At 33.9% G+C, this 27367-nt stretch overlaps 1 protein-coding gene across 1 annotated transcript in view; it reads right to left on the bottom strand.

The window, feature by feature from the left end:
- Positions 1-27367, bottom strand: part of PCLO (piccolo presynaptic cytomatrix protein) — a gene marked incomplete at its 3' end in the record, with an annotated part of 177908 nt that overhangs the window by 67691 nt on the left and 82850 nt on the right. Inside the window, exons 8-9 of the mRNA XM_039224704.1 lie at positions 22492-22582; positions 6221-6346 (exon numbers count right to left, since the gene is read on the bottom strand). Of these exons, the coding sequence (XP_039080635.1) occupies positions 6221-6346; positions 22492-22582 (217 nt within the window). The remainder of the gene's footprint in view (positions 1-6220; positions 6347-22491; positions 22583-27367) is intronic.

Below are 27367 nucleotides of genomic sequence, written 5' to 3'. Positions count from 1 at the left end.
TTCCTGTGTAATGGAGATATTCAACCACTGAGTTGTTTTAGTAAAATTCACGAGATTGAGAGCAAAACACTCACCATTTAAGTGCAAATAAATCAGAAACAGATGTGTCAGGCAGCAAACAGTTCAACAGAGCACTTGCTATTTTAACTTCTAGTTTAAAACTCCTCTGTTTTGTGCCTTTCACCCTCTTTCAAACACAAAGCAAATGATGATTTGGGGCTGGAGTAGAACTGACAGAGGAAAATTTTTTCCTCACTCTATGCTATAGCACAGAAGCATGGTGCTGCATTTTCCTGAAATGAGGGTTTTTCTTCTTTATCAGTAACCATATGATACCTCACCCCCACTCCAGAGTACTTAATAAAATTCAAAGAAAAGAAAAACTTAAACAGCCCCCCAAAAAACCACCTACAGTAAACTTATGTAAATTTATGAGCAGTTAAAGTTGTAAGGATGAGTGCCCAAAGGAAAGGGTTTCTATTTTGTCAATTTCTTTTTCCTGAAAAGGTAATCAAAAGTTATGTTACCAAATACGGATGTTGTTTTAAATGTACATGGTTCTTTACAAACAGTAGAGTGTGACTACCTGTAATATTGTTTGCTTCACAAAATCCTGTGAAGAATAACCTCTTAATAAATATATAACATCTATAACCAAAATTTAATTCTTTAACCCTAATTTCTATATATATTATTTGAAATCTTGTTTTATTTGACACTTTTCTGGGCACCAAGTATGCAGAAAAAACCTTCAGTGTTAAGGAACATGACCTTAGATCCACGCCCAACTGATATGTGCACAAATGGATAGAACACAGAGAACTGACCCAGGTCTGTATCAGATTAAAATAACAAAACCATACAAAATCTTTGCTTGTCATGAGATATAGATAATTGTATTATGATGGTTGGAACTCTGATCTGAAAACAATATGTAAAGAATTATGTATTTTATTTTTTTATATTAATTTTTGACAGAGAGTGGGGGAGGGGCAGAGAGAAAGAGGGGGACAGAGGATCTGAAGCAGGCTCTGTGCTGAGAGATGTGGAACTTGAACTTACAAACCATGAGATCATGACATGAGCTAAATAAAGTTAGACGCCTAACCGACTGAGCCACCCAGGCGCCCCTATAAAGAACTATTTTTAAAGAAAGTTTTATTTTTAAAGCATGTCACGAATTCAAAACTTCCTAAAATTGTAATCATATGGAATAGGTTTCACTAGGTAATACAGAGTATAGAAAATTTATTACATAGGAGGCATCTCATTTTTTGAGGCCATTAGTTAAGGTGATGATTATACTGAACCTGGTATTGATATTGTACTCTAAGTACAGTTAATAATCATCCCTTTAAAATAAACACTTAAAAAGGAAGTGGCAAGTTTTAAATAGACAAAGTCCAGATATTCAGGTGTGTTTTTAGATGTTCAAATTAGTCCAAAGAGAAATAACAATATCAAAGGAGAAAATGAAACACAAAATTATATACCACTTAAAACACCAATACTGATGAGCAATACACAGCCCCAACAGTGTTGATGTACAACTGTTTAAAATTTTAATCCTAAAGCAAATAGCAACAAATAGCACTTTGAAAATTCAGGTGTGTAGTTTAATTCTCCAGATGTTTTGTCTGCTTTTTTTTTTTTTTAACAGAAAACTGACTTTAAGCCTTAAAATGAAGAATAATAGGTAGCCAAAGATCATTCTTTGTCCAACATTCTTAAACATTCTTAAATGTTTACTAAAGTTGCTGAAAAATAAGTTGTATGGTTTAGGAAAATCAGGATCCCTCAAATATCTGACTGTGTAAGTTCTTTCAGAAAGTCAGTACAGATTTTTAGAAAACTAAGAGATTGACTCAGGAAATCTTGATTGACGCAACATTCTCTAACTTCTTTTTTTAATTTCAGGGGATGGCACAAGCCTATATTATGAGTGTATAAAAATGAATTTTTGAGAGTAGCCTAACGAGTCTGCAATAATAATTATTGCCAATTATCAGCATTCTGAAACACAACTTTTTCCTCCATTACTTAACAAGATAGACAACCTAGTTTACAAAGATTTTTCAAAAAACACTGAATAAAAATCTCCTTCTAACATATAACCAGCCCAGTGGACTCAGGAAGTATAGTGGGGACCTCTCCCCTCCACTTAATGTAGTTACGTCAGTCAGTACTTTCAGAACAGCACTTGGCTTATGAGCATTGGAAACCCTACATAACTGGTCAGTATGTTTTAAGTGTACAAATCCTGAGGATAAAAAACTAGAGGAAACCTGAAAATACCCTTGCTCTTCCAAAAGTCAACAGTCAGAATCCATGTCGTTGAGTGCTGCAAGCGCATAAACGTGTAAGACCCTCCTGAGCCTGAAAGCCTATTGTAAGACAAGTAACCAAACTTAGGAAAAACTGTAGAGCCAACCTGTTTTTTAACAAGAGTGTCATTGTATGGTGTGGAAAAAAAATGCAGTCTAAGAATTCTATGGTCAACCAAACATCATTCATGTATATTTTAAATCAAGCAGTGACAATTTTAAATCATAAAGGCTCAGAGTATATACTTTTGTATTCATAAATGCAGAATGATACACTTGGAAGACATGAAATCAATTACTAAATCTACCTGGAATTCATTCTACAGATGGAGAAGTAAAATTAAATACACACAACTACATATTTTATCTATCTATTCGTATATATTGTTTCCTCAGAAAAGAATTTCAAACTATGGATAATTAACCATCTGTATTGCCTTCAATAAATAAAATTTTATGATGGTCATAAACATTTTTAGATATTAAAAAAATCCACAAGACTCCAGTGATACACACTTGGTATTACTGTAGTTAGGCCTCTCATCAGACATAAATGTCAGAGTTGTATCTTAACCAATATAATGCTCTGAAATTCTATGATAATCTATTAGAGATTGAAGGTGATGGCTGTAAGAATACCATGTATAAATAAAACACCTAGTTACAGACAAAACAAAAACTATGTAAATATAAATACATATAGATATATATCCAGAAAATACATTGGTCAAACAACATTTTCCTTGTGTATTCCCATTTGGACTAATGACCTTTCAGTCAGTTCATCTTTGGACATTAAAGGAATGAACCTTTATTATTATTATTTTTATGTATATATATTTTTATTTACTTCTGGGAGAGAGAGAGAGAGACAGCGTGAGCAGGGGAGGGTCAGAGAGAGAGAGGGAGATACAGACTCTGAAATAGGCTCCAGGCTCTGAGCTGGCAGTCAGCACAGAGCCCTACGCGGGGCTCAAACCCACCAACCGCGAGATCATGACCTAAGCGAAAGTCGGACGCTTAACCGACTAAGCCACCCAGGAGCCCCTAACCTTTATTATTTTTGCCTGGTGGTATAGAGCCTTGTGTATGGAAGAAAAGTGATTTCTCGAATGTTAAAGTAACTCCTCAAAATATTTAACATCTCAAAAACAGGATCTAAGTATTGAAACAAGACAGCATCATGAATCTAATAGAAATAGTACCAAGTGTTTTATTAAAGACCTATGTTTTAAAAATCAATTAAGCAAAGCAGGAAATCATAAATAACAAATTATGGGTATGCATTATACAACAATTGGACTCCAACCAGAGGATCTATACTCGCAGAAAGGTCTGGTTTGGCAATTTGGCAAATATTTGGGAGAATTAATAATCAATTAAAATAAAATCTTAAATAAAATACATGTAGCTTTTAATGATTTCCCACTCAAACCAGTTAGATAAACTGCAAAACCACTAGTTGCAAAAATAATGAGAACTTTAGTGGCAGTTTGAGTTTGTGAAATCACAAATGTAACTATAGGTTCACTTCAATTTTCTCTCTTGATTTAGTCTGTATTATATCTATTTTTAATTTAAATATATGAACTTAAAAATAGCCACATAGACTACTACCAAGTACAAAGAGTATCATTTCATCATAATATGCTTCATTGAAAATGTCTTTCAAATCACCCTGACTTGTAGACTTTGTCAATTTCTATGGTGTAATTACAGAGAAGAGTATGAAAATTTATCTGTATTTGGGTATCTTTGCAAAACTATAAAACAAACAGTTGCTGCAATTTTTATTTTAAAATAAAAATAGCATATACCTTTCATTCTGGAGTATGCTGTATGAAAGTGTGTCACTCCCATTATTAAAAATGGTCTCAAGTGAAGAAAAAAAGGTTTCAATGTCTTTGGCTTAAGCAGACTACAATATCAAAGAGTAGCATCAGGCATGATAGGATTAGAGTCATAGAAACTTCGTACAGACTCTGTAGTTTGCTCAGAATTATTGTATCTTGATTCATAACAGTTTTCACTTTCTTTTAGCTATCTGGCTAATCTACCTTTCCCTGTTTTATAGAGGCCACTGGAATATTTTTAAAAATATGCTTTCAGTTACATATTAGGGGATGTCCTGGCAATCTGGCTTTCTGAAAACCAACAAGCAGATAAAGCAAACAGGCCTAATTTATCACACTGATCTGCTTCCACTTCGTGAATCCTCCCAACAAGAACAGTTCAAGCCATGAGTGTGATGTCACTGAATGTGAAGTTAGGAAGAGTGTATCTAAGAGAGTTGGTACCAGCCAGCTCCACTATTCATCCGTGATGAATAAATATTGCCTCAAGTTGTGTTTATTCTAATTTTTTAATGTTTGTTTATTTACTTATTTATTTATTTTAAATGTTTTATTTATTTCTAGGAGAGAGAGAGACAGCGTGAGCAAGGGAGGGTCAGAGAGAGAGGGAGTGACAGACTCTGAAACAGGCTCCAGGCTCTGAGCTGGCAGTCAGCACAGAGCCCGACTCGGGGCTCGAACCCACGAACCGCGAGATCATGACCTAAGCCAAAGTCGGACGCTTAACAGACTAAGCCACCCAGGCGCCCCAATGTTTGTTTATTTTTAAGACAGAGAGAGAGCATGAGCTGGGGAGGGGCAGAGAGAGAGAGGGAGACACAGAATCCGAAACAGGCTCCAGGCTCTGAGCTAGCTGTGAGTACACAGCCTGATGTGGGGCTCGAACCCAATGATCGCGAGATCATGACCTGAGTAGAAGTCAGACGCTTAACCGACTGAGCCACCCAGGCGCCCCTCAAGTTGTATTTATTCTAATAGTGTATCAAAATATCTAGGGATTTTGGGGAGGTTGCAATACATTGAAGAAAATAAGAGTGAATCATTTTAGCATAATTTAAATTTTAAACAGACAACATTTTATAAAACTAGGAAATCACAAAGAAAACCCCACCTCCCAAATAAGTATTTTATTTAGAGTAAAATAAAATGATTAGCTGAAGCTGTTTTATAATAGAAGAATATTCATTATAAACAATATCACTGGAAGCTTGTAAACTATATGTTAGAGTTTGGAAAATGCGAACAATCATATATTCTAATTAGAAAGTGAAAATAATCGTTTTGTGTTTTGAGAACCGAACATTTTATAACATTCAAAAGAAACTGATAAAATATATGTTTTATGACCCTTTAGATAGATCTGTAGAGTTCATTATTGTGAAATGGTTTTGATGTACTAAGGTGGATAGTACCTAAAAGGTAGACAGTAACCTAGCACAGGAGTTGGTAATTTTTTTCTGTAAAGAGCCACAGAGTATATATTTTAGTTTTTGTAGACCATTTCATCTCTGTCATGAATGCAGTTGTCTTTGTAGTGGGAAAATGCCCATGTTCAACATGTAAATTCATGATCCTGGCCGTGTTCCAATAAAACACTCTTTAAAGAAACAAATGGCAGACATATTGGCCTGTGGGTTGTTCATAGTTTACTGGCCCAACATTAGTGTGCACTGAATCATGTGGTAGTTTTACAGCTCTGATTTCAATATAATTTTCTTGGTATTTATACAAAAGTAATCCCAATAACCAAAGTGGTTTTAATAATATTGCCCAAGTCAGTAAACATTTATTGACTAATTAGTGTTTCTTAAATAAGATATTCCCAGAGCAAACCCAACTGCCAAAAGGACAATGCAACTGAAAATAAATTGAATTTAGTTGTGAACACATTTTCTTTTATATTACTAGACCAAAATCTCATAATTAACCATAAGGAGAGAGGGTTACCTAGACAGTAAACAAGGAGAAAATCTGCATATTAAATTAAAATACATTTAATATAAGTATGTTCATCTTAATCAACAATGAAATCCTTATTCTTACCTTCCATAAGTTTCCCTGTCTGTTCTGCACTTCCTCCAGGAAGAATTTTGGCAATGTAGGCTCCAATTTCTCCATTATGCCCAGGGATTTCTTTGCCACCCACAATTCTAATTCCTAATCCATTACCTGTATTGAAAAATTGGAAAATTATTAGTAATAATTTAAAGGGACAACAGTTACCGTGAGTTACAAGGTGCACAGAAAAACGGGCTCTGGTGCTCAGAAGCTATCTACAACGTGAACATTGGTACTGGACATCAATAACAAAAGGATATTATTCTGAATTCAATAATAGTTGATAAGAAATAGGATATTCTGAGACTTTTATAGGATCTACAATGAATCCCCTGATACTAAAAAATGCTTTTTTGAATTCAACGATATCAATTATATCAATTGACCATGATATAATACAAATATATTTGTGCATTTTTGACCACATACTTTGTAAAAATATTGTATAAAGATGTTCTCAGTATAAGAAACTCCAGGGCGTACAATTCACTTATGAAATTGAGGAGCATTTCACTTAAAAAGGCAGTAATAGCTATCATAAATCGAGTTGACACAATTCAAACATAAATGACTATAACTGATAAAATGAAAATACAATCATAATTTATGAATTACTATTCATTTTTTAGCCTTAACTCATCAATTTCCATTGTGCATTAACATGGCATTTACTGGGAGGCAAAATAAATTCTTGACTGATGAACAACTTAGTAAATTTATTTCATAGAACAGATTTTTCTGTAATCTACATGGGTAAAAAGATGGAGAATGATTATTATGTGAAAACAAATTGTGACAGAAATTAACTGTTGATGGTTTAAGTTCATATTTTCTTTATAATCAGGTAAAAATTAACAAGTATATATATATACACAGCATCAGATATATTTTTGTTACAAATGTCATGGATATTTCAAAAGTACTAAAAGAAAGTAGAACTCTTCTTAAATCAAGATATAATTATTTCTTTAAATTAAAAATTTTCTGTTCAGTGATTGACGGCCCATTTTCAACTCTTTCAAAATCTCTAAATTTTAAAAGCTAGCTTTCTTATACATCCTGGTACCTTCCCACTTTACTCTTCAAAAACAATCCCTGTAGTTAACATCAACACAGTACAAACATGCAACAACCAGTAACACTGGATTATGGAGCCCTTCTACCATTTATGCAGGGAGGGGTATATTTTGGTAAAACAGCTTTCCAGGTTATAAGGTATTTCCAAATTAATTTCCTCCCTCTTTTTCTTCCTCCCCTCCTTCCTTGTTTTTACCCTCTTTTCTCCCTCTCTTTCCCTCCTACTTTCCTCCTTCTTTCCACTTTTTTACCAGGGTAAGTGTTCTGAATATTGAGCCTCCAAACAAAAAACCAAAATCAAACAAATCAACTGTATGCATCTAAGTTTCCTGCTGTTGTCAATGGGATAGAGTTAAATAAGATAGTAGCTTTCTCTGGCCCTACTTAGGAAACTTTTCTGTCACCAATTTCTTGGTCCATTGCTACCACTGTGAGTAGAGGTTAATTTATGATACACATTGAATATAACTGGGTGAGTACAGAACATCATCTAGTATAGGATTTGGTCTCAACTAAGTCTGCATACGAACAGTTGAATTCTTACTTAGACAGCAGTCTTGAAGGATTCATCAGGACTGATTGTACAGTAGAACATTAGGTAGATACAAATAAAGGGCAATAGATGAAGAAGTTATTAGCCCTTCTTTAGTCAACTAGTTTAACCTTTTGTATTTAGTGTGCTAAGGATATTTTAGAAATTACAAAATGAGGATTTTAAACTAGCTGGCCACAGAATTTATCTGTTAAAAGCAATAATAGTTTCTTAAAGATTTGGTTTCACTTCATGACTGAATCACTCACAGCTGTAATTTATCACTTGTTACACTTTTCATAAAAAACAAAACAAAACAAAACACAGATACTGAATTTCTAATGTGGTTGGTGTATCCATATCAATTTTAAGACATGGACAGTCTGAGATCCCAAAAGATGATTTATGACATTTCTTTAGCATATAGGCATAATATATGATCATTTAAGGAATTCAAGATCAATAATGATCATATAAGGAATTCAAGATCATTCCTTATATCAAAACTTAATATATAATGCTAGACTTAGAAGAGTACAGTGGAGTAGGGTATAGTAGACTGCTCAGGGCATTTGGTTTTACTTATTTCTTTTTAAGCTTAAAAAAACAGAATATATACATAGCCCATGAAAAACAATTTTAGCACTATACAATATATGGCATAGCAAACGCTTAGAATCTACACATGGAATTATTACACCTTGTAAAGATAGACCTAAAAGAGAAGTTGTGGAACTCTAAAATCTATTAATTGGTAGAAGTGACCATTTTCAAAGATTTGGTTATAGTTTCATTCTTTAGATGAAAATGTCTTAAAGGTTAAGCAATTGGATTCCTAGTACCATTTGATTTCTGGTGATTGAAAACACCTAAAACCCTGTAGTTAAGGATCAGTGAAAGAAAATTATAATTATACCCATTATAAAGGAGCACAACACAACATTCATTTAATTTTGTAAAATACATCCTCATACCACTTAATTCTAATACTCAAAACACTTTACAAATACGTGTTAAAGCCTCAGTGTCTTTGGTAAAATGAAAGATATGGACAGCCATGACAATATTGTGAGAAATGAAATTTTATATATAAAGAAACCATTGCAAGCACACAGTAAATTTTCACAAATTCCTTTTGCTTTCCTTGACACTGCTGTGGTTGCTGCTGTTGATTTTCATGTATAAAATAATGTAGCAGAGAAATATTAAAATGTATGATAAAATAGAATGATAGAAAATAAAAAGGCTCAGAAAATTAAACTTTTTTTTTGCTTAGTTTACAGTAGGTACATGCATCCTAGTGGGGACATAAGAAATTTACTTTATGTGATTTCTAATTATTTAAATCTGGACATTTTGACTTAACATTTGTACAGCTTCACTTTGATATTTTATGTAGTAAATGAAGATAAAATAAATAAAAATACTTCCATAAAGATAAAACATCCCAGCTCAAATCTAAAATGCAGAATGCAATAGGAGATTTGGTAAACTCAGAAGCAACATTAATTTTTCACTGAAATGCTTATATTTAAATGGTCCTTGATAAGTGATGTTTATATGTTATATATAACAATATGTATTATTTATATAATATGTATAATGTGCATTTATGATATATGTTATCACTGTTTTTCAACTTCCGACACATTTTTATCAACTTAAAATCCTTTTGCCTCTCTGCTTCTATTCTGTCTCAAAAATTAATAAAATGCTTCCTTAGTCAGATGACTTGAAAATACAATGGTTTTGCCCGAGTGAACAGCATGGCAGGTAGAGAGACCAAAGAGAACACAGAAGCTTTAAAAAAGACTGTCAGAAATTACAGTAATTTCACAACAGATAAGCAGAGATGTTACTGAGGGGGTCTTACAGAGAAATCTAACTTTCAGAAATCTTTTAAAACTTGTAGGGAATATTTAGAAGAAAACAGAAGTTCAACGATGAAGGTAGCAAATCATTAAGAAAAAGTATTACTTTAATAACCTTAGGATTAAAATTTAAATAAACCAGTTTTTTCAAATCTCTGTGTACATTTTAATTACGTGGTAAGTATACCATTATGTAGTCATTTTAAATGTTCCTGTCCAAGATGACAGCATAGGAGTCTCCTGAACTCACCTCGTCCCACGGACACACCGAATCTACAGCTACACGTGGAGCAATTCCCTCTGAAAAAAATCCAGAAACTAGCTGAGTGACTCCTACATAATGGGTCAATGAGAAAACAAAACAAAACAAAAACCCACATCAAAACAGGTTTGGCATACCTTCAACTACTGGGAGCCATTAAGAACAAAGAAGGCAGCCTGACCAATCATTAAGATTTAAGAGACAACCAAGAGCACAGGCCAGGCTGAATCATAACGTTTACATTTCTTTAACATTTATTTATTTTAGAGAAATAGAGACAGAGTCCAAGCAGAGAGGGAGACACAGAATCTGAAGCAGGCTCCAGACTCTGAGCTGTAAGCACAGAGCCTGATGCAGGGCTGGAATCAAGAAACCATGAGATCATGACCCGAGCTGAAGTCAGATGCTTAACTAAGAAACCCAGGCACCCCTGTATCATAATGTTTAAATCCTACATGAAACCACTGCATGAAGCCTAGAAGTAATGATTGTTTTATGTAATGCTTAGAAGCCAACCCAGAAAGGCAAAAAAAATTGAAGAGACAGAGAAATGTGTTCTAAATAAGAGACGATAAACCTTCAGGAAAAGAACTTAATGAAATGGAGAAAAGTTATTTATTTGATAAGAAATTCAAAATAACGTCATAATGATGATCAATGAGTTAGGAGAACAAGGCATGAACAAAGTGAAAATTTCAACAAACAGAATATATAAGAAAGTACCAGACAGAAACCACAGAGCTGAAGAATAAAATATATGAACTGCAAAATTCATAGAGGGGTTTAATATCAGGCCAGGGAAGTGAGAAAAGATGAGTTAATTTGAAAACAGGGCAGTAAAAGCCACCTAAGAAGAGGAGCAAGGAGGAAAAAGAATGAAAATACATTAAGAGATTCATGAGATACCATCAAAATGAAAGTCAGCCTACAGAATGGGAAAGAATATTTACAAATCACATTCCTGATAAGGGGTTAATATAAAAATATAAAAACTCATACATATAGAACTCATACAACTCAGTAGCAAACAAATAAACAATCTGATTAAAAAACATGCAGAGAAACTAAATAGACATTTTTCCAAAAAAGATATACAAATGCCAAAAGGTACTTGAAAGGATGCTCAACATCAAGAATCATCTGGGAAATGCTACACATCTATTGACGTGTAGATAACGCTACACATCTATTGATGTGTAGATAACGCTACACATCTATTAGAATAGCTGTCATCAAAAATACAAGAGATAACAAATGTTGACAAAGATGTGGAGAAAAGAGAACCCTCGTGTATTGCTGGAGGGAATGTAAATTGGCTACAGTCACTATAGAAAACTGTACGGAGCTTCCTCAAATATTAAAAATAGAACTAACCTATGATCCAGTAATCCCAGTTCTAAGCATATATCCAAGGGATATGAAGCAAGCTATCAAAGAGATACCTGTACTACCATGTTCATTATAGCATTATTCACAATAGCCAAGATATGAAAACAACTTAAGTGTTTAGAGATGAATGCCTGGATAAAGAAGATGTAGTGAATATAATATATATACACATATATATGCACACACACACATACACACACACTCAACGGAATATTATTCAGGCATGAGACTGAAGGAAATGCTGCCATTTGGGATACTAGGGAGAGACCTTGAGGGCATTATGCTCAGTGAATAAACCAGGCAAAGAAAGACAAATACTAAATGGTATCACATATATGTGTGGGGAAAAAAATCAAACTTATAGATAGTGAGTGGAAAAGTGGTTGCCAGGAAAAGTGGGACTATAAGATGGAAAAGGTCTGAAGATCTAAAATAAAACATTGTGACTACGGTTTTAATCCGTAGTCATATCCACAAAATTTACTAAGAGAGTAGAAATTAACTGCTTTTACACACACACCAAAATATAAATACTGACAGGATGAATGTCTTAATTAACTAGATGGGACGGATCCTTTCACAATATATATGTAAATCAAATCACCACAGTGTGAACTTTAAATATCTTACAAATTTACCAGTCCATGATACATCAATAAAGTTGAAATAAAACACAAATAAAATAAACTGTGTATAAAATAAACATGAACATATAAAGGAAAGTCTTTATATTTGCATTTAAATTTCAAACTTAAATCTAGTTTAATTTTAGTTTATTAACATGTTATATTAAAAGCTCTGATATTTTAAAGTATTAAAAAAACTTATATTTTCACCTTAAAATAATACAGGAAAATATTATGACATTACAATTACTAGACCAATAAGTTTAAACAAAATCAAAATTCTTGGTTCATTTTGACACTACCACATGCTACATCTAAGCAACAAGGAAAAGCAAAATTTTGTAAGTGAACACACTATCTTGTGAATAGTAGTCTTTAAATCAATGGAGTTTATTATTCACAATAAAGTTATCTCAGGGTAATGACATATTGCAATTTAGTCATGCTACTCATTGGACTGAATAAGAAGAAAGATTATCTATATAAATCTTAATGCTAATAAAATACTAAGGATAATGGAAAAGTCTCCAAAGTACAGTTCAATTAAGTCTATTTTTATAGTTTACATATTAATTATACTCCTGAGTGAGGCTATGAAATTTATTTTTGTATTCTTTCACCTACTAATTTTGGTTATAAATTATCTATGTAAATATTTAGGAAAATAAACCAACTTATATTAAAAACATAGTAATTTCCCCTTCGTGTCTTATCAAATGCTACAGTAATTCATTAATACTTGAATCTAAAGACCTAAAGGATATTTCACTACTTCACTACTTTCCTTAATCTTTACTAATTTTTGCTCTTTATGAGAAAAACATTACTACAAATAACAACAACATATACCAATTGCCTTGATAGCAATTCCTACTTGACTGTTTCCAGCAGCATCAAAAGGGCAACACCACATTAATACCAAATCTAATCTGACTCTATACCTTACTCTACAAATTACAAACTCAACTATTCCCATTAGCTTTTTCTATACAGCCAATTGTGGTATAGGATCCTTTTTTTCTAGTTTTAAATATATATCCTTTACATATAATGAAAGATTCAAAGAGAATATTCTTTGTCACATTTCCATGAACAAACGTTCACATTTGCCTTTCCTAATGCAATGTGAGTTAATATTAAGGTAAAAATGTTATACAAAGCATGTATAAAAGGCTATTCATACTCATACCACAATAGAGGAGATGGGCCCACATTGTATTGCCCTATGATTGGCCACTGTCATGAGAAATAACAAAGACACAAACACACATGCACATATCACATATGGACATAAAACATTTTATATATGCAAAAAAGTCACAAATAAATATCAAAAGACACCAGCCATCTGGCGTGTTGAACAACATCTTTTGAAGAAAAGATAGTTTGTATACTGGTAAAGTAATTTTATTAAGGATATATAGGGTTTCCTCTTCCTGAAATACTCTAGAAATAATCTCCACCAAGACAATTTCCTAGGACTGTCGCATTCAAAAACTCATCTTTTGTTCATTCAATAACACATGGATTTTTTTGTTATTTTAGCTTATATAAGGCAAATGCAAAATTATAATCATAAAGACAAAATCTGAAGGGTTTGCATGATACTTCTATAGAAGGAAATACAAAACTTTAATTCATTTAGCAGTACTTCCAAAATAAAGTAATTATTTGACATGAAATTGGATGTAATAAAATTAGAAGACTGGGTCAATTTGCAGATATGGCCTTCATGTTTACTTGTTTAGATACTGATCTTACGATGACAGTCTAGGACTAGTCGTGGGGTCATTTACTAGGTATGTTAAAGAAAACTGTTGTATTGGGAGACACTCATGTAACCCTATCATAGAACCCTATTGGTGGAAATAAAATAGCTTAAACTTATAACATTGTAATGCTATGATGAGCTTTCCAAAATAAGTGCCAGTTTTATTAAATAAGATACATAGGAAGAAAAATACTACTGTAATTAAAAACTTATGAATAAGTGTTCCTTTTGTACTTCTGGAGATACTATAAGACTGTGGTAGACATACGCTCTCTTGACTCCCAATGAGTCACTTTGAATGGAGGAGGAACACATGACTTGGTTCTAACCACTAGAAACCGACAAAGGTAATGCGATAGTCACTACCATGATTATATTCCCTTAGCCCATTAAGACGAGAGTTTTCTGGGGTGCCTGGGTGGCTGAGTCGGTTAAGCCTCCAACTCAGGTCATGATCTCATGACTCTGGGTTCGAGCCCCATGTCGGCTCTGTGCTTGTAGCTAGCTCAGAGCTTGGAGCCTGCTTCGGATTCTGTGTCTCCCTCTCTCTCTAACTCTCCCCTGCTCATGCTCTCTCTCTCTCTCTCTCTCTGACTCTCTCTCTCTCTGTCTCTCTCTCTCTCTCTCAGAAATAAATAAAACATTAAAAAAAAAAAAAGACTAGAGTTTTCTGCTAGCCCTGATGAAGTAACCCTCCATGAGTGAGAGGGTAACAGAGGGAATGCAGGGCAAGATGCTGAGGAGCCCCTACATGCTGAGAGTGGCATGGCTGACAGCCAGGGAGAAAAGGGGAGCCTAGGTCCATAGTGAAAGGAACTGAATTCTTCCAATAACCACGCTAGCTTGGAAGAGTATCCCCAAGCTTCAGGACAGACTTCAGCCTAGCCAAAATGTAGACTGCAGCATTGTGAGGTCCTGACCAGAGATTCCAGGTAAGCTTTGCCTGGATTTCTTGACCCAAGAAAACTGTGAGATACTAAAGGTGTGCTGTTTTAAGCCATTAAATTTGTGGTAATTTGGTATACATAAATAGAAAATACGAAGATAAGAGTTATTTTTTGTGCATACAGTATATATGCACAGTATCTTGGTAGCAAAACTTGGGAAGCATTTGTGCTTATAGTAGTTACCACAGTGATTGAGCAGTAACAGAAGGTAGGAATGAAAGGGACTATAGGCCATGAATAAAAGCACTTTTTTTTTCCTGCATAAACAGATGAAGAGTTCAAGTTTGCAATGCTAAGGTTCTGGTATAAAATTTGTAGCAAGTATATAGCATCTAGGCAATACTCAATACATAACTGAACGAATATTGAATGGATAAATACTAAAATATACATTTTTCTCCAAGCCAGTCTAATGCATCAATGAAAAGGGTGTTAAAAGTAATATAATTGGATTCTATTCTGGTCTTATAAAATGCCTTAAAATTACATGATCTCTTTGGTTCTTAAAAAGAAAAAACACAAACGAACCCCCCCTCTGTTTATACAAGAGGAAAATGAGGCTTTGCGAGGTTGAGTGCTCAAGGCAACACCTGACAATATGGTAAAGCTAGAGGGAAGCCCACACTCTTGCTCCAAATGAGTGACTAGGAGTGCATCTCCTGCCTGGTTAGCACCAGTGCATCTGGCTTAGAATCAGAAGGGATGAATATGAGGACATCACACCCAGTCCTTTCTTACCTTGTTCAGTTGGAGACAGGACAGTGATGGGAGGGATTGCAATTAGGCCTTTAAAAGAAGAAACCATCAGGAGAGAGGAAATGTGTTGGGAACCAGCATTTCTCAGTCAAGACTGAGGAGAGAAAATGTTTTGGCTTAGGCAGCCACAGATCACAGCATTCCATTTAATCTGTACCTGGGATTGATTAAATTGATCCCTTGATGTTTTGTCTTGTCTAAGAAAATTTGTATTGTTCTATTGCATAAAAGTTGATGCCATGCTTATATCTTTCTCATACATTACAAAGATGAAATTGTTATTTTTTTAGTATTACACTTTTAATCATTTTTGTATTTTCACATCTATGTTACAAATATGAACCACATATATAGCTGTTAAATAAATATGTAGTTCGATTAATACTCCTATCTTGGTATATAACTCTATAAAGTGCACACAAGCATAATATTTGTTATAATTACCACTGTTTGGCAGAAGAGTTGAGAAACTGATTAGGTGAGAAGAATTCTGAATTTGTTGAGTCACTTTAGACATATAGATCAAATCTAGGTGTCAGGATTATTTTTGCACTACAGTCTAAACCTGTTCTCATCAAAATCAATTTGCAATTGAGGAAGGAAGTGTTCAACATAGTTCAACAGCTTCTATCTTCCAATATATATCAGAGATACTTTTAATTAAAGAGTGAAGTAATGCAATTATTTTGGTTATTTTGATTTCTCGATTTTAAAAAATTGTTACTACTACCTGGAAAGGAGAAGGGATGTTACGTGTTGCTAGGTGACCAGCTATGAATAGTCCAACATTTCACTCAGATTGTGCTTTAAACAAAAAGAGAGCTGCTCTTATTTTCAGCCAATGTCCTATTACATCACATTTGCTGAACTTTTAACTGTCAGATGTCTCAAAATATATGACTTTGAACTGATGAATTCTGTTTGGTTTTGTTTGGCCTCTGTTTGAGGCCCGCGTTGGGCTCTGCTGACAGCTCAGAGCCTGGAGCCTGCTCTGGATTCTGTGTCTCCCTCTCTCTCTGTCCCTCTCCCACTCATGCTCTGTCTCTCTCTCTCTCTGTCTTTCTCTCAAAAATAAATAAAAACATATAAAAAATTAAATATTTTCTGCAACTTTTTTGTGTTAGATACTATCCATAACATTTCAGGACAATGAAGCTAAGATGAAGAAAATTTAGATACTTCCCTAGGTTGTCCAGCATGTAAAGAACTTAAGATTGGAACCCATTTTTTTCTCATGACCACTTCCACATCCTTGTTCTTTCTATATACTTTTCTCATCACTCTATTTGTCACGAAAATATTCTAGGAGATCAGTATAAATCCTTATTCCTTTAAATGAATCTCATTTCTTATTGCCCAGTTTTCCATGGCAACTAATACATTTTGGATTTACACCCTTAAATTTCACATTAATTTTCAAATTAAACATTACCATTCGTCCTCCTCTCTATAGGTTAAATGTCTGGAATGTCTTCACACTCTCCTCATGGTGTCACTCATTAATTCCTTTAACTTAATTTTATTAAGAATGCATAGAAAAATGTGCTAACCTATCTCCAGTTAGAAGCAAAACACTTCCTTAGCAGGAAGAGAAGTGCACAAGCAATATTTATCTTGATAGATATCAGGAGGAGTGATGATTTTCATGTGGAACTGACCTTGACAATAAACACTTCCTTTGTTAATAAGGACATGAATGCAAGCTTCATTAAAATTTACCAGGAAGAAACTGTGATTTTAGAAGAGATTCCAGGTGCACCTGGGTGGCTCAGTTGGTTAAGTGTCTGACTTCAGCTCAGGTCATCATCTCATGGTCCGTGGGTTCGAGCCCCGTGTCAGGCTCTGTGCTGACAGCTAGCTCAGAGCCTGGATCCTGTTTCAGATTCTGTGTCTCCCTCTCTCTCTGACCCTCCCCTGCTTGCACTGTCTCTCCCTGACTCTCAAAAATAAATAAAAAACATTAAAAAAAAGAGAAGAGATTCCACCCGATCTACCATTCATTTCTATAAGTTTATACTCAGTTTATCCCTAAAAATAATTTGAGAAGCTTACAATGAGAAACTGTATCATATATGATTGTACTCTTAGAATGAGAAATTGTTATGTATATAAGTATACTTTTAAAATGAGAATGAAAGTAAAGAAGTCCTCCTAAATGGGAAAGAAATTTCTGTGTCAAGGCCCACCTTGTAGGATCTAGTGAAGTTCCAGCAATTAGGATGGAACAGACATGTTCCCAGAGTGAAAGTTATACTTTCTCTTGTAACTCTCATCTCTGTAATCCACTACTATTTGAAAAAATAAAATAAAATTAAGTTTAATTAGCTGTTGTGCTTTTAAAGCTATTCTGAAACACTTCTGTTCTGCTTTTTAAAATGTTAGTCCAAAAAATCACTTCCAGTGAGTATTAATGAAGGGGAGGAGAGAAAGGAATTCTACGGCAGGGATAGGGCAGAGTCCCTGATTTCTCTTTACAATTAGTTGCCAACATTCTTTAGGAACAAAGCAAGGATGTCTATTCTCACTGCTCTGTTCAACACTGTACACTAAGTTTTAGTAAGTGCAATAAGAAAAAAAATCAATTTACTATTCTAGTTGGGAAGGAAGAAGTAAAGCTTTCTTTATATGCAGATGAGGTGAACGTGCATCCTCAGAAAATCTCAACAATTCCACACGAGAAAACTAGTAAACAAAAAACAACATTAGCAAGATTATAAGCTGAAAGATCAATATACAAAAATCAATTGTATTTCTATAAAACTGCAATGAATAGTCCAAAACTGAAATTAAGAAACAACACCATTTAAAAGAGCAACAAAAATAATAAAATAATTTGGGACATATTTAACAAAAGACATGCTAGTCTTCTACAATGAAAACTATAAAACTTTACTGAAAAATACTGAAGAAGATCTAAGTAAATGAAGAAATATTACATGTTCATGGATGAAATGGCTCAGTGTTGTTAAAATAGCACTTCTCTCCAAAATGACCTATAATTTCAATGCAACCCCTATCTTAATCCCAGAAGACTGATACTAAAATATTATAAAAATTAAAAGGATCTATAACAGCTGAAACAGTTTTGAAAAGGGAGACTTACAACACCAGAGTTCATAACCTAAGATAAAACAATAATAAGCAAGAAAGTATAGGGGTGGTGAAATAAAAGTTAGTTCCATAGCCAAAAAGAACCCTTACATTAATGGTAGATTGTTTTTTGACAAATGTGCCAAAGCAATTCAATGGGGATTTTCTTTAAGGTGCCTACACAAATAGATATTCATTTGTGTTTAAAAAAAAAAAAAAGAATGTGGTCTTCTGCCTCACACCATATACAAAAACCAACACTAAATAGGTCAGAAACCAAAATGTATAATGCTTCTGCTATAAAAAATAAGAGAAAATCTTTATGACCTCAGGATAATTCTTAATACTCTATCAAGAACTCAGCCTGGTCTGTAAAGAAACAAAATATTGACAAACTGAATTCCATTAATATGTAATACTTTTCCCTTAAAATAATTTGTTAAAAGCAGGAGACACAGACTAGATGAAAATATATTCAAGTTATATATACCCTATAAAGGATTAGTATCCAAAATATATAATGAATTCATACAACTCAGTAAGAAGACAAACCACCCAAATAAACAATGGGCAAGGTATCTGAACAAACAGTTCACCAAAGAAGACATATCTGTTGTTTATAACCAACTGAAATATACTAATTACCATAAGTCATTAGGAAAACAGAAGCTAAAACAGAGAGTTATCATCTACACCCACCCAAAAAATAAACATTATCAAGTGTTGGCAATGACACAGAGAAAGTGGAACTCTCAGATATTGCTGGTGAGCATGTAATATGGTAGACTCATTTTAAAAAACTATTTGCCAGTTTCTTAAATAGTGAAAAAGAAACTTAACTATAGAACCCAACAATTCCACTTCTAAGAAATCATTAAAACATATCATATGTTTAAACTCAAGCTTGTGTGCAAATATTTAAAAACTGGGAGAAATCCAATGGATAAAATAAATGTAGAATAGCCAAACAATGGAGTACTTAGCAATGTACTTAGCAATACAAAGATCAAACGACTGATACATACGATAAAACAAACTTCAAAATGTTGATAAGTGAAAGGAGCCAGACACTAAAACTGAATACCGTATTATTAAATTTATAAAAGGGCAGACTTGGAGACTGAATGTAAATCTCCTGCCTGTGGCTGGAGCGTTGAAGGTGGATATTGCTACCAGGCTTGAGGGAATTTTTTGTAATGACTTGTTCTAAAACAAGATTGTGGTGATGGTCACACAATTCCACAAATTTACTAAAAGTAATTGATTTGTACACTTACAATGTGTGCATTCATGATATGTAAATTATGCCTTATTAAAGCTATTTATTTAAATAGCTATCCATAATGAGCTATCCATGTTTGGTATTGCTACCAACTCAGATCCAATGAGATCTGTTACATTTGTCTCCTATTTCTAAAAGCTCATAAAGATGGTAGACTAACGAAGAACAGAAAATGAGCCACGATTTCTAGATACTGCTGTCTTTTGAACCTAAACATATTTGGTGTTCTTCACTATTACACTTTCTAATTAGTCTTTCTAGCCTTGCAGATGTAGCCAGTCCATTATGGAACTATACATAAGCAAATATCTTTTTGAAATCAGAAGAATTTCTTTGGCTTGTTTGAAACAGCTGTGTTTCTAGAGCCATAAGATGGTTTTAAATAAAAAAGAGACTCATTTCTTTAGTGTTACATTTTATTCTTTTTTTTTTTTTCTTCTGATAATTTCTAAGAGAAGAGGAAATAACATTTGTTGAGTGTATAGTAAGTATAGGAATTTGTGCTAGGTTCATTTGCAATTATGTGAGATACAGAGAGTTGGTCTTATTTTACAGATGAGCAAATTTATTCTCAAAATTTACATAAGCCAATAGAGTTGAACTCTAACTCAGGTCTTTCTGCAAAAATTCACTATCTATTCTCTTTATTTTGTTGCCTTGTGGTGAGCTGAATAAAGACTTTCAAAACCATCATACAGTTGTTGATCAGTACCTATATCTTTGAAGTTTACAGTTAACAGTTAAAGAATCTATTTCCTAAAAATTACAGATCACTTAACAGAAGATTGTATGCATATATTTCTCTCTGCAAACATCATAAAAATATAAATAAAGATGCATATATATGTGTGTGTGTACATATGTATATGCATATATTTCTCTCTGTGAACATCATAAAAATATAAATAATGATGCATATATATGTGTGTGTGTGTGTGTACAGGTATGAAAAATAAAAGTTATATATAAATTCCTTGGTTTTGTCTCAGTTGTTCCTAAAATTCTACTGTAATAATTACTTATATTTCAGATTTTACTACCAAATTATGAGTAGTTTAGATAAGAGTCTGTGTTGTATTCTTTCTATTACTTATATTTCAGATTTTACTACCAAATTATGAGAACAGTTTAGATAAGAGTCTGTGTTGTATTCATTCTATTAGTCTTGCAATGAACACAATATAAATCACACTAGGTGTGTTCAATCAGCAAATATTAACAAATAACTAATTAAAAGTGTATCCAATATGTCATGGCTTTGGTTGTGCATATATGTGTACTTAAATCCCTTGGAGGTACTGGGGACTTAGTTAAAAACAATATGAGTGTATCCAAACATTTAATTTACTATGAGATCATGCTATCCAAGGATACATGGAAAATATATTCAATAGTAATTAATGCAGGGAAATATAATGGGGAAAATATTTTTACTTCTATATTAGGTAAATATCAAAAGCAAAAGGTGCATGCAGAGCGATGATACAGTATATTACTAGTAAATGTATTGTTTAAAACAATGATTCTTGCTTCTCATTTTGTAAAATCTACATACAGAGGAAAATGAATTTAGTTTTCAGACTACAGTATGTACAACGAGATATTAATCGCTATTATTTCTGTCTTTTTTATATTTAAAACTTTTTTTTCTAATGGGTAAAGGAAAGCAAATTAAAATAATGAGTTGCAAAAGACAAATAAGGTTGAAGGATGATAAATACAGTATAAAAGTAAGACTACAGCTAGAAAATAGATTCATTAATATAGAATTCTGATGATTTAGTTAAACAGTTTGAAGATTTCTATCTATTGCTGGCATTGAAAACAAAATTGGCATTGCTGTGGAAGTACTATGTTGTTTTGCTTTATTAGCTGGAGGGAACTGAAATAGCCTGTAGAACTAATTATTCCATAGAGTTGTTCCATAGTAATTATTCTAATCCATAGAGCCCATGGATCTTGAGATTCAATCATGGGATTTTCATCATTACTTAAAATACCGTGTGCATGCAGTGAAACTCTGGAAGTTTAAATGATCTGTCTCTGATAGGAGAAAAATTGCCCAATCTTAAAAGGAAACAACATTAGGTTCCTAAACAATTCATCCTCTATGAAAATAGTGGAAAGTTGCTCAGAGCAAAACCTGTTCCACATCCACGTGCTCCATGGTCCAAAATGTGCAAGGAACAACAGCAAGCAAACTGAAAAAAATACCTATTTTTGTCCTTGGTTGTATCAGTCTTTAAGAAAAAACTGCCCTCCAGCATGTATACCATGTTAGATATATCACCTATAAATATAGTAGTTCTCTATTTCCTGTAAAGAATATTTCACAGTTCTAAAACCAGTTACCATATTGCTCAATAGGGGAAGGATCATGGGGCATTATGATACCATGTATGTTTTAAAAATGCATTTAATAAAAAAAGACCTAAAGATGTACCCATCAGTAATCTGGCAGATTAATAACTATGCCATTATAATCTTTTATGTTCAAAAGTATGGTCTGCTTATTTTTGGAAATCCTCAAAAACACAATTTTTGACATAAAAAAAGTGTCTTCTAAAATTTGGGAAGCCGTCTGAACTGAAATCCAAATACATATCCCAACCTGACATTAAAATAAAAAAGAAGGTTATTTGATTTCCTTTACCTGAAACCGTGTGATCCTTAGAGTCTCTTGTTATTTTTATCCTTGCATGAGGAAAGATGTAGTGCACAGTCTTCCCGTTCATCTGTATAATCTAAGATACACGTGATAAGGTGAAAAATCAATGTTTAAAAACACAAAGTTTAATATACAGAATTACACTTGTTTTTTTAGGTGCAGTGATTCAATCGATAAAATATTCTCAGATTCTCTAATGATAAAAATTTAAGCATCCCACATTATATAATATTACTGGTTTCTGAGTTCATCATGAGCTTCACATTTAAAACCAATTTCTCTAGCAAAATGATTTTCTGTGTTTGGGAACTTAATGAGCTTCTGAAGGATGTCTGTTCTTATAGTAGTACGGCGCCAGCAGTGGGTAGATCAAGAGTGTGAACACCTGCAAGTTTCTGATTTTGCTCTGGACAGCCTAGAAATGGAAAGGTATTTTTCATTTTCAGCAGTTAAGAGGTGCAAGAGGAGAAGAGGCAGAAAAAATTCTCATACCACATGTTTATCACTCTAATAGGACTGCTTTGTATTGGTTCTACGGTGGAGCTGTGCTTTTGCTGTGCATATCTATTGAAAGTTTCAATGTTCGCTGGGTGCTGAGGCCAGTTCCATATAGGTATAAAACCTTTGTTCGTTCTATTTCTTTCTGAGGCCTTCCTCTCATTCAAAGCCCTGTCACTGATGGAGTTCTCTCTCATTTACTGTTGACATTCCTTCAGGTGGAAGCAGCAACAATTAAAGCTATTGATACAAGCCTGTGATTCCAATTCCCACTATTAAGATTTGAATGTGAAAATACTATAGATTGCATTTATCTGTTTGCCTCTGGCAAAATGAGATTTCTGAAACAAAACAAATTAGAGAATGCAAACTCATATCGTATTCTATTTTAGGGAACTTTGATTTGATAGGAGATCTGTGAAATAATGAAAGCTAAAAATAGTGAAATATTTAGTCATATCTGTCTTACCAGGATTTTGTTAGTATGAAATCTATCACCTTGGAAAAATTTGAATAAAATTACAAACAAAATTAAGTTTACTTAAGAAGTTTAAGAAGTGCCTGAGTGGCTCAGTCAGTTAAGCATCTGACTCTTGATCTCATGGTTTGATTCATGAGATCAAGCCCCGCGTGTCTCTCTGCACTGACATCATGGAACCTGCTTGGGATTCTCTTTTCTCTTCTCTCTCTGTTCCACCCCCTCCCCTTCCCTGGTTGCATGTGCACATGCACACACTCTCTCAAAATAAATAAAGAGACATTAAAAAAGAGAAGACTGTGAGAGTACTGAACCAAAATATTAAATAGAATTTAGAACTCAAGAGATTTTAAATTTGTGAGGAAAGCTTCTTTGAATACTTGGGTGGTTTCAGTGTGAAAATCCAGATGTAAAACTGTTAGAATTATACATGTTAAAAGCAAAATAGGCATTGAAAAATGCAAGCTTAAATTATAGCCTTTAGCTTTTATTCTCTTCAGGAAAGAATAAGCTTAATCAGGTTTCTGATGAACAGAAAACATTCCCCAAACAACAGCAGAATCCTGCTGAGTCCAGGAATCTTATATGAATTCTTCAGAATAAAACTAAAACGTTGTTTGCAAGATTATAAACCTAATATGGTAGGTATAATCAATCAGTTAATCTAAAAAATGCATACTACTACAACTTTGTAAGTGAGTGAAAACCCTACTTATTGGGGTAACTGGGTGACTCAGTGACTTAAGCAACAGCTCTTGATTTCAGCTCGCTCAGGTCATGATCTCATGGTTCCTGAGAGGGAGCTCCAGGTCGGGCTCTGTGCAGACAGAAGGAGCCTGTTTGGGACTCTCTCTCCTCTTTCTCTGTCCCTCCCCCTGCTGGCATGAGCGCTCTCTCTCAAAATAAACAAATAAATAAGAAATTAAAAAAAGAAAACCTTATTTTGATGGAAAAAAGAGTGTATACATTTTCCCTTTTTCTCTCTGTCTTGTTTGCTGCCAGTCTCTGTCTACCTCCCTCTCCTTTCTTCTTCCCTCTTCGTTTCTCTCCTCTGCTCTTCTTACTTCCCCTCCCTTCATCCTTTCTTGTTCTACTTTCCTTCCCTCACTCCAATTCCTCCCTCCCCTAATCTGCATTTAAATATCTTCATTTTTTTAATTAAAATATAAACCACGTGCATCGAAAGTTCTACAGCAACTAGATATAACTGAACTTTGGTTTGTTGCTGTAATCAAAATTGGTATGATTTCATTTTGTTTTAAATTTCTTGAATTTCATGTTTTATTTAACAACAATCTTAAAAAATCACTTTTTCCACTTGGTCAAAAATAACGTAAGAAAACACATCTTCACCTTTTGCTATTCTTTCCAAATCTCTAGACCAGTGAGAGTTTGATATAATCTCAAAGCATTTGTTGCACAGCTAGGAGAGAAGTAGGATTTTTCCAGATTTTCCCCGAGTCTTATTAGCTAACAAATATCACCTTCTAATTTGTACCTATGATGATGTTAGTAGAAGGGATGTTAGCATCTTCATTTCTATAAAATGTTGCTTTCAGAAAATCTCATAGCACCTCTGACAGTTTCAGAGACTGTCTGTAACAGTATCATGAACTCATTTAATAACTCAGAAACATTAAACCACCATAATTATGATCAATGTGACCAAAAATGTGTAGAAAGCAGTGGTATCTGCCTTCCATGTATGAACTAGTTGAATCTTAGCTTTTCTCTAAGCATTGGAGGTGAATGTCAAGGGTTCCCCAGCAGATGGGGTTTCAGGGTACATGTTGCTTCAGCCAAACAGGAGTAGGAGTAAGATGTTAGGCAGAACCTCTTGTCTCCCCCAGAGTCTGGTCTCTGATATCACTGTCTTTTGGTGATTCTGCACTGAAAGAACTATCATTTTTATGCCTCCCAGCCAAAGGATTATTGTTCCTTCCTACGCATTCTCACGAGTAATTGAGCCTTCAAACTTATGAAATGATAACTCTTGTGGTAACATATCTGTTATTCACACAGACACTCATCCTTTCCCTCTCTTAAATCCCATGCATGCGAGATGCAGGGAAGAGAGCGTCTTTCTTGTGTTCCAAGTACTGTGCTAGGCCCTGTGGTGTATGGAATCGGGGGTCCCTGCTCTCGAGGAGCTCAGAGACTGTGACATAATGCCTGCAAAACTATGCGAGCGCAAAGGAAGAACACTTGCCCCGATGTGTGGTCACTGTGAGAGAAGTCTTCTTGTAAGAAAGGGCATGACATGGAGACCTAAGTGATGACTAGAGTTAGCCAATGGATGAGAAGAGGAAGAGGACTCAGGGAGAGGAAACGAGACATCCAAAGGCCTAGAATATAAGGGCAGGGTGGCCTTCTCAGAGGGGTTTAATGTACCTCAATATTGCAGCTGCATGACGACTGCAGAAGACACCTGTATTAGTGCAGGAAACGGAAGCATGTGGCCCTAGACAGGAAGTGGTGACCTTTATACTCACCCTGTGAAGGGCACTGGTCCTATTTTGAGATGAGGTAAAGAAGGGTAATCTATATTTGTTTTCTTTCAAAGTATATATATATAATACATATTTATATAATAATATGATTTTGAGTTTAATATATATTCAGAAAAAATTTTCTGGGTTTCTCTTGTATTTTTACATAAGATATTTTCAAACCCCAGAAATTAATGTTTGGTTAGTCAGTCTGGGTTTATTCCTTTGCCTCCAGAGTATTTTATGAGTATAAATTCTTGATATGCATAAGTTACCAAATACAGGCATTCAGCTTTATTAGTACCAAGAGCTCGATATTACCTTTTTATGAATAGAGATGCAAACAAGTGAATAAAATGAGAATGCCATTTGGCTACTCTCTCTAGACCAAAAAACAGTTATGATACGTTAATGACAAAGAGTATTTGAAGATAAATATTAATACAAAAACATTAATTTTGAACTTTATGTAAATGTAATCAAAGCATATGTTGTCTTCTGTGTAGCTTCTGTTGAGAAAAAACTATAAAGAAATCAAAGCAATCAGTGTCACAAAATCTGTCACTTTTGTTACGTATTTGTTACTTTTTTGGAAGAGGTTGAAGATTACAATCTGGAAGGGGCACAAGGTGGTGGGGGGGGGCAGGCAATGTTCCCTTTCTCAGTCTGTATGTTGGTTATATGGCTGTGCACTTTATAACTAGTTTAAAATTCTGTATATTTGCAATTTTGGTAACTGTATATGTAGTTTTTTATTTGTATGTTAGACATCAAAATAAAAAATGTAATCAACTGAGGTGGCTGGGTGACTAAGTCAGTTCAGTGTCTGACTTTTGATTTTGGCTAAGGTCATGATCTCACGGTTCATGAGCTTGAGCCCCATGTCCGGCTTTGGGTTGACAGTGCAGAGCCTGCTTGGGATTCTCTCTCTCCATTTCTCTCTGTCCCTACCCTGCCCATGCTCTGTCTTCCTCTCTTGTTTTCTCTCTCTCCCCCCCCCCCTTTCAAAATTAACGAATTTCAAAAATGTAATAAACCTATAAACATAAAAAAAACCTTTTAACAAAAAAACCTCATTACTTTATTACATTTCCCTAAAAATAATTCTAACAAGGATGCTTACATTTCCTCCTTATAAAAAACAGAAAGAAATTCATGAAATGATTCTTAAATATACTCCCTCTGCTTAATTTTGGCATTATATTGGTTTATAAATATATTTTGTTTACACAGAATGCATTATGTCCTCATCTTCAGTGGATTAAAATCACAAATGGGAAGATGTTAGTAATAGAAAATTAAAATTAAAAATCAAGGTTATTAATTTTTCATCTACATACAATAGGATTTTAGAAAATATTTTTTGAGCTGGACACAGATTATGTTAAAATGTATC

This window comes from Hyaena hyaena, unplaced genomic scaffold (genome assembly GCF_003009895.1).
Source record: "Hyaena hyaena isolate Hyena2069 unplaced genomic scaffold, ASM300989v1 scaffold_1722, whole genome shotgun sequence".
Lineage (NCBI taxonomy): Eukaryota > Metazoa > Chordata > Mammalia > Carnivora > Hyaenidae > Hyaena > Hyaena hyaena.
This window is presented reverse-complemented; position numbering and strand designations above follow the sequence as displayed.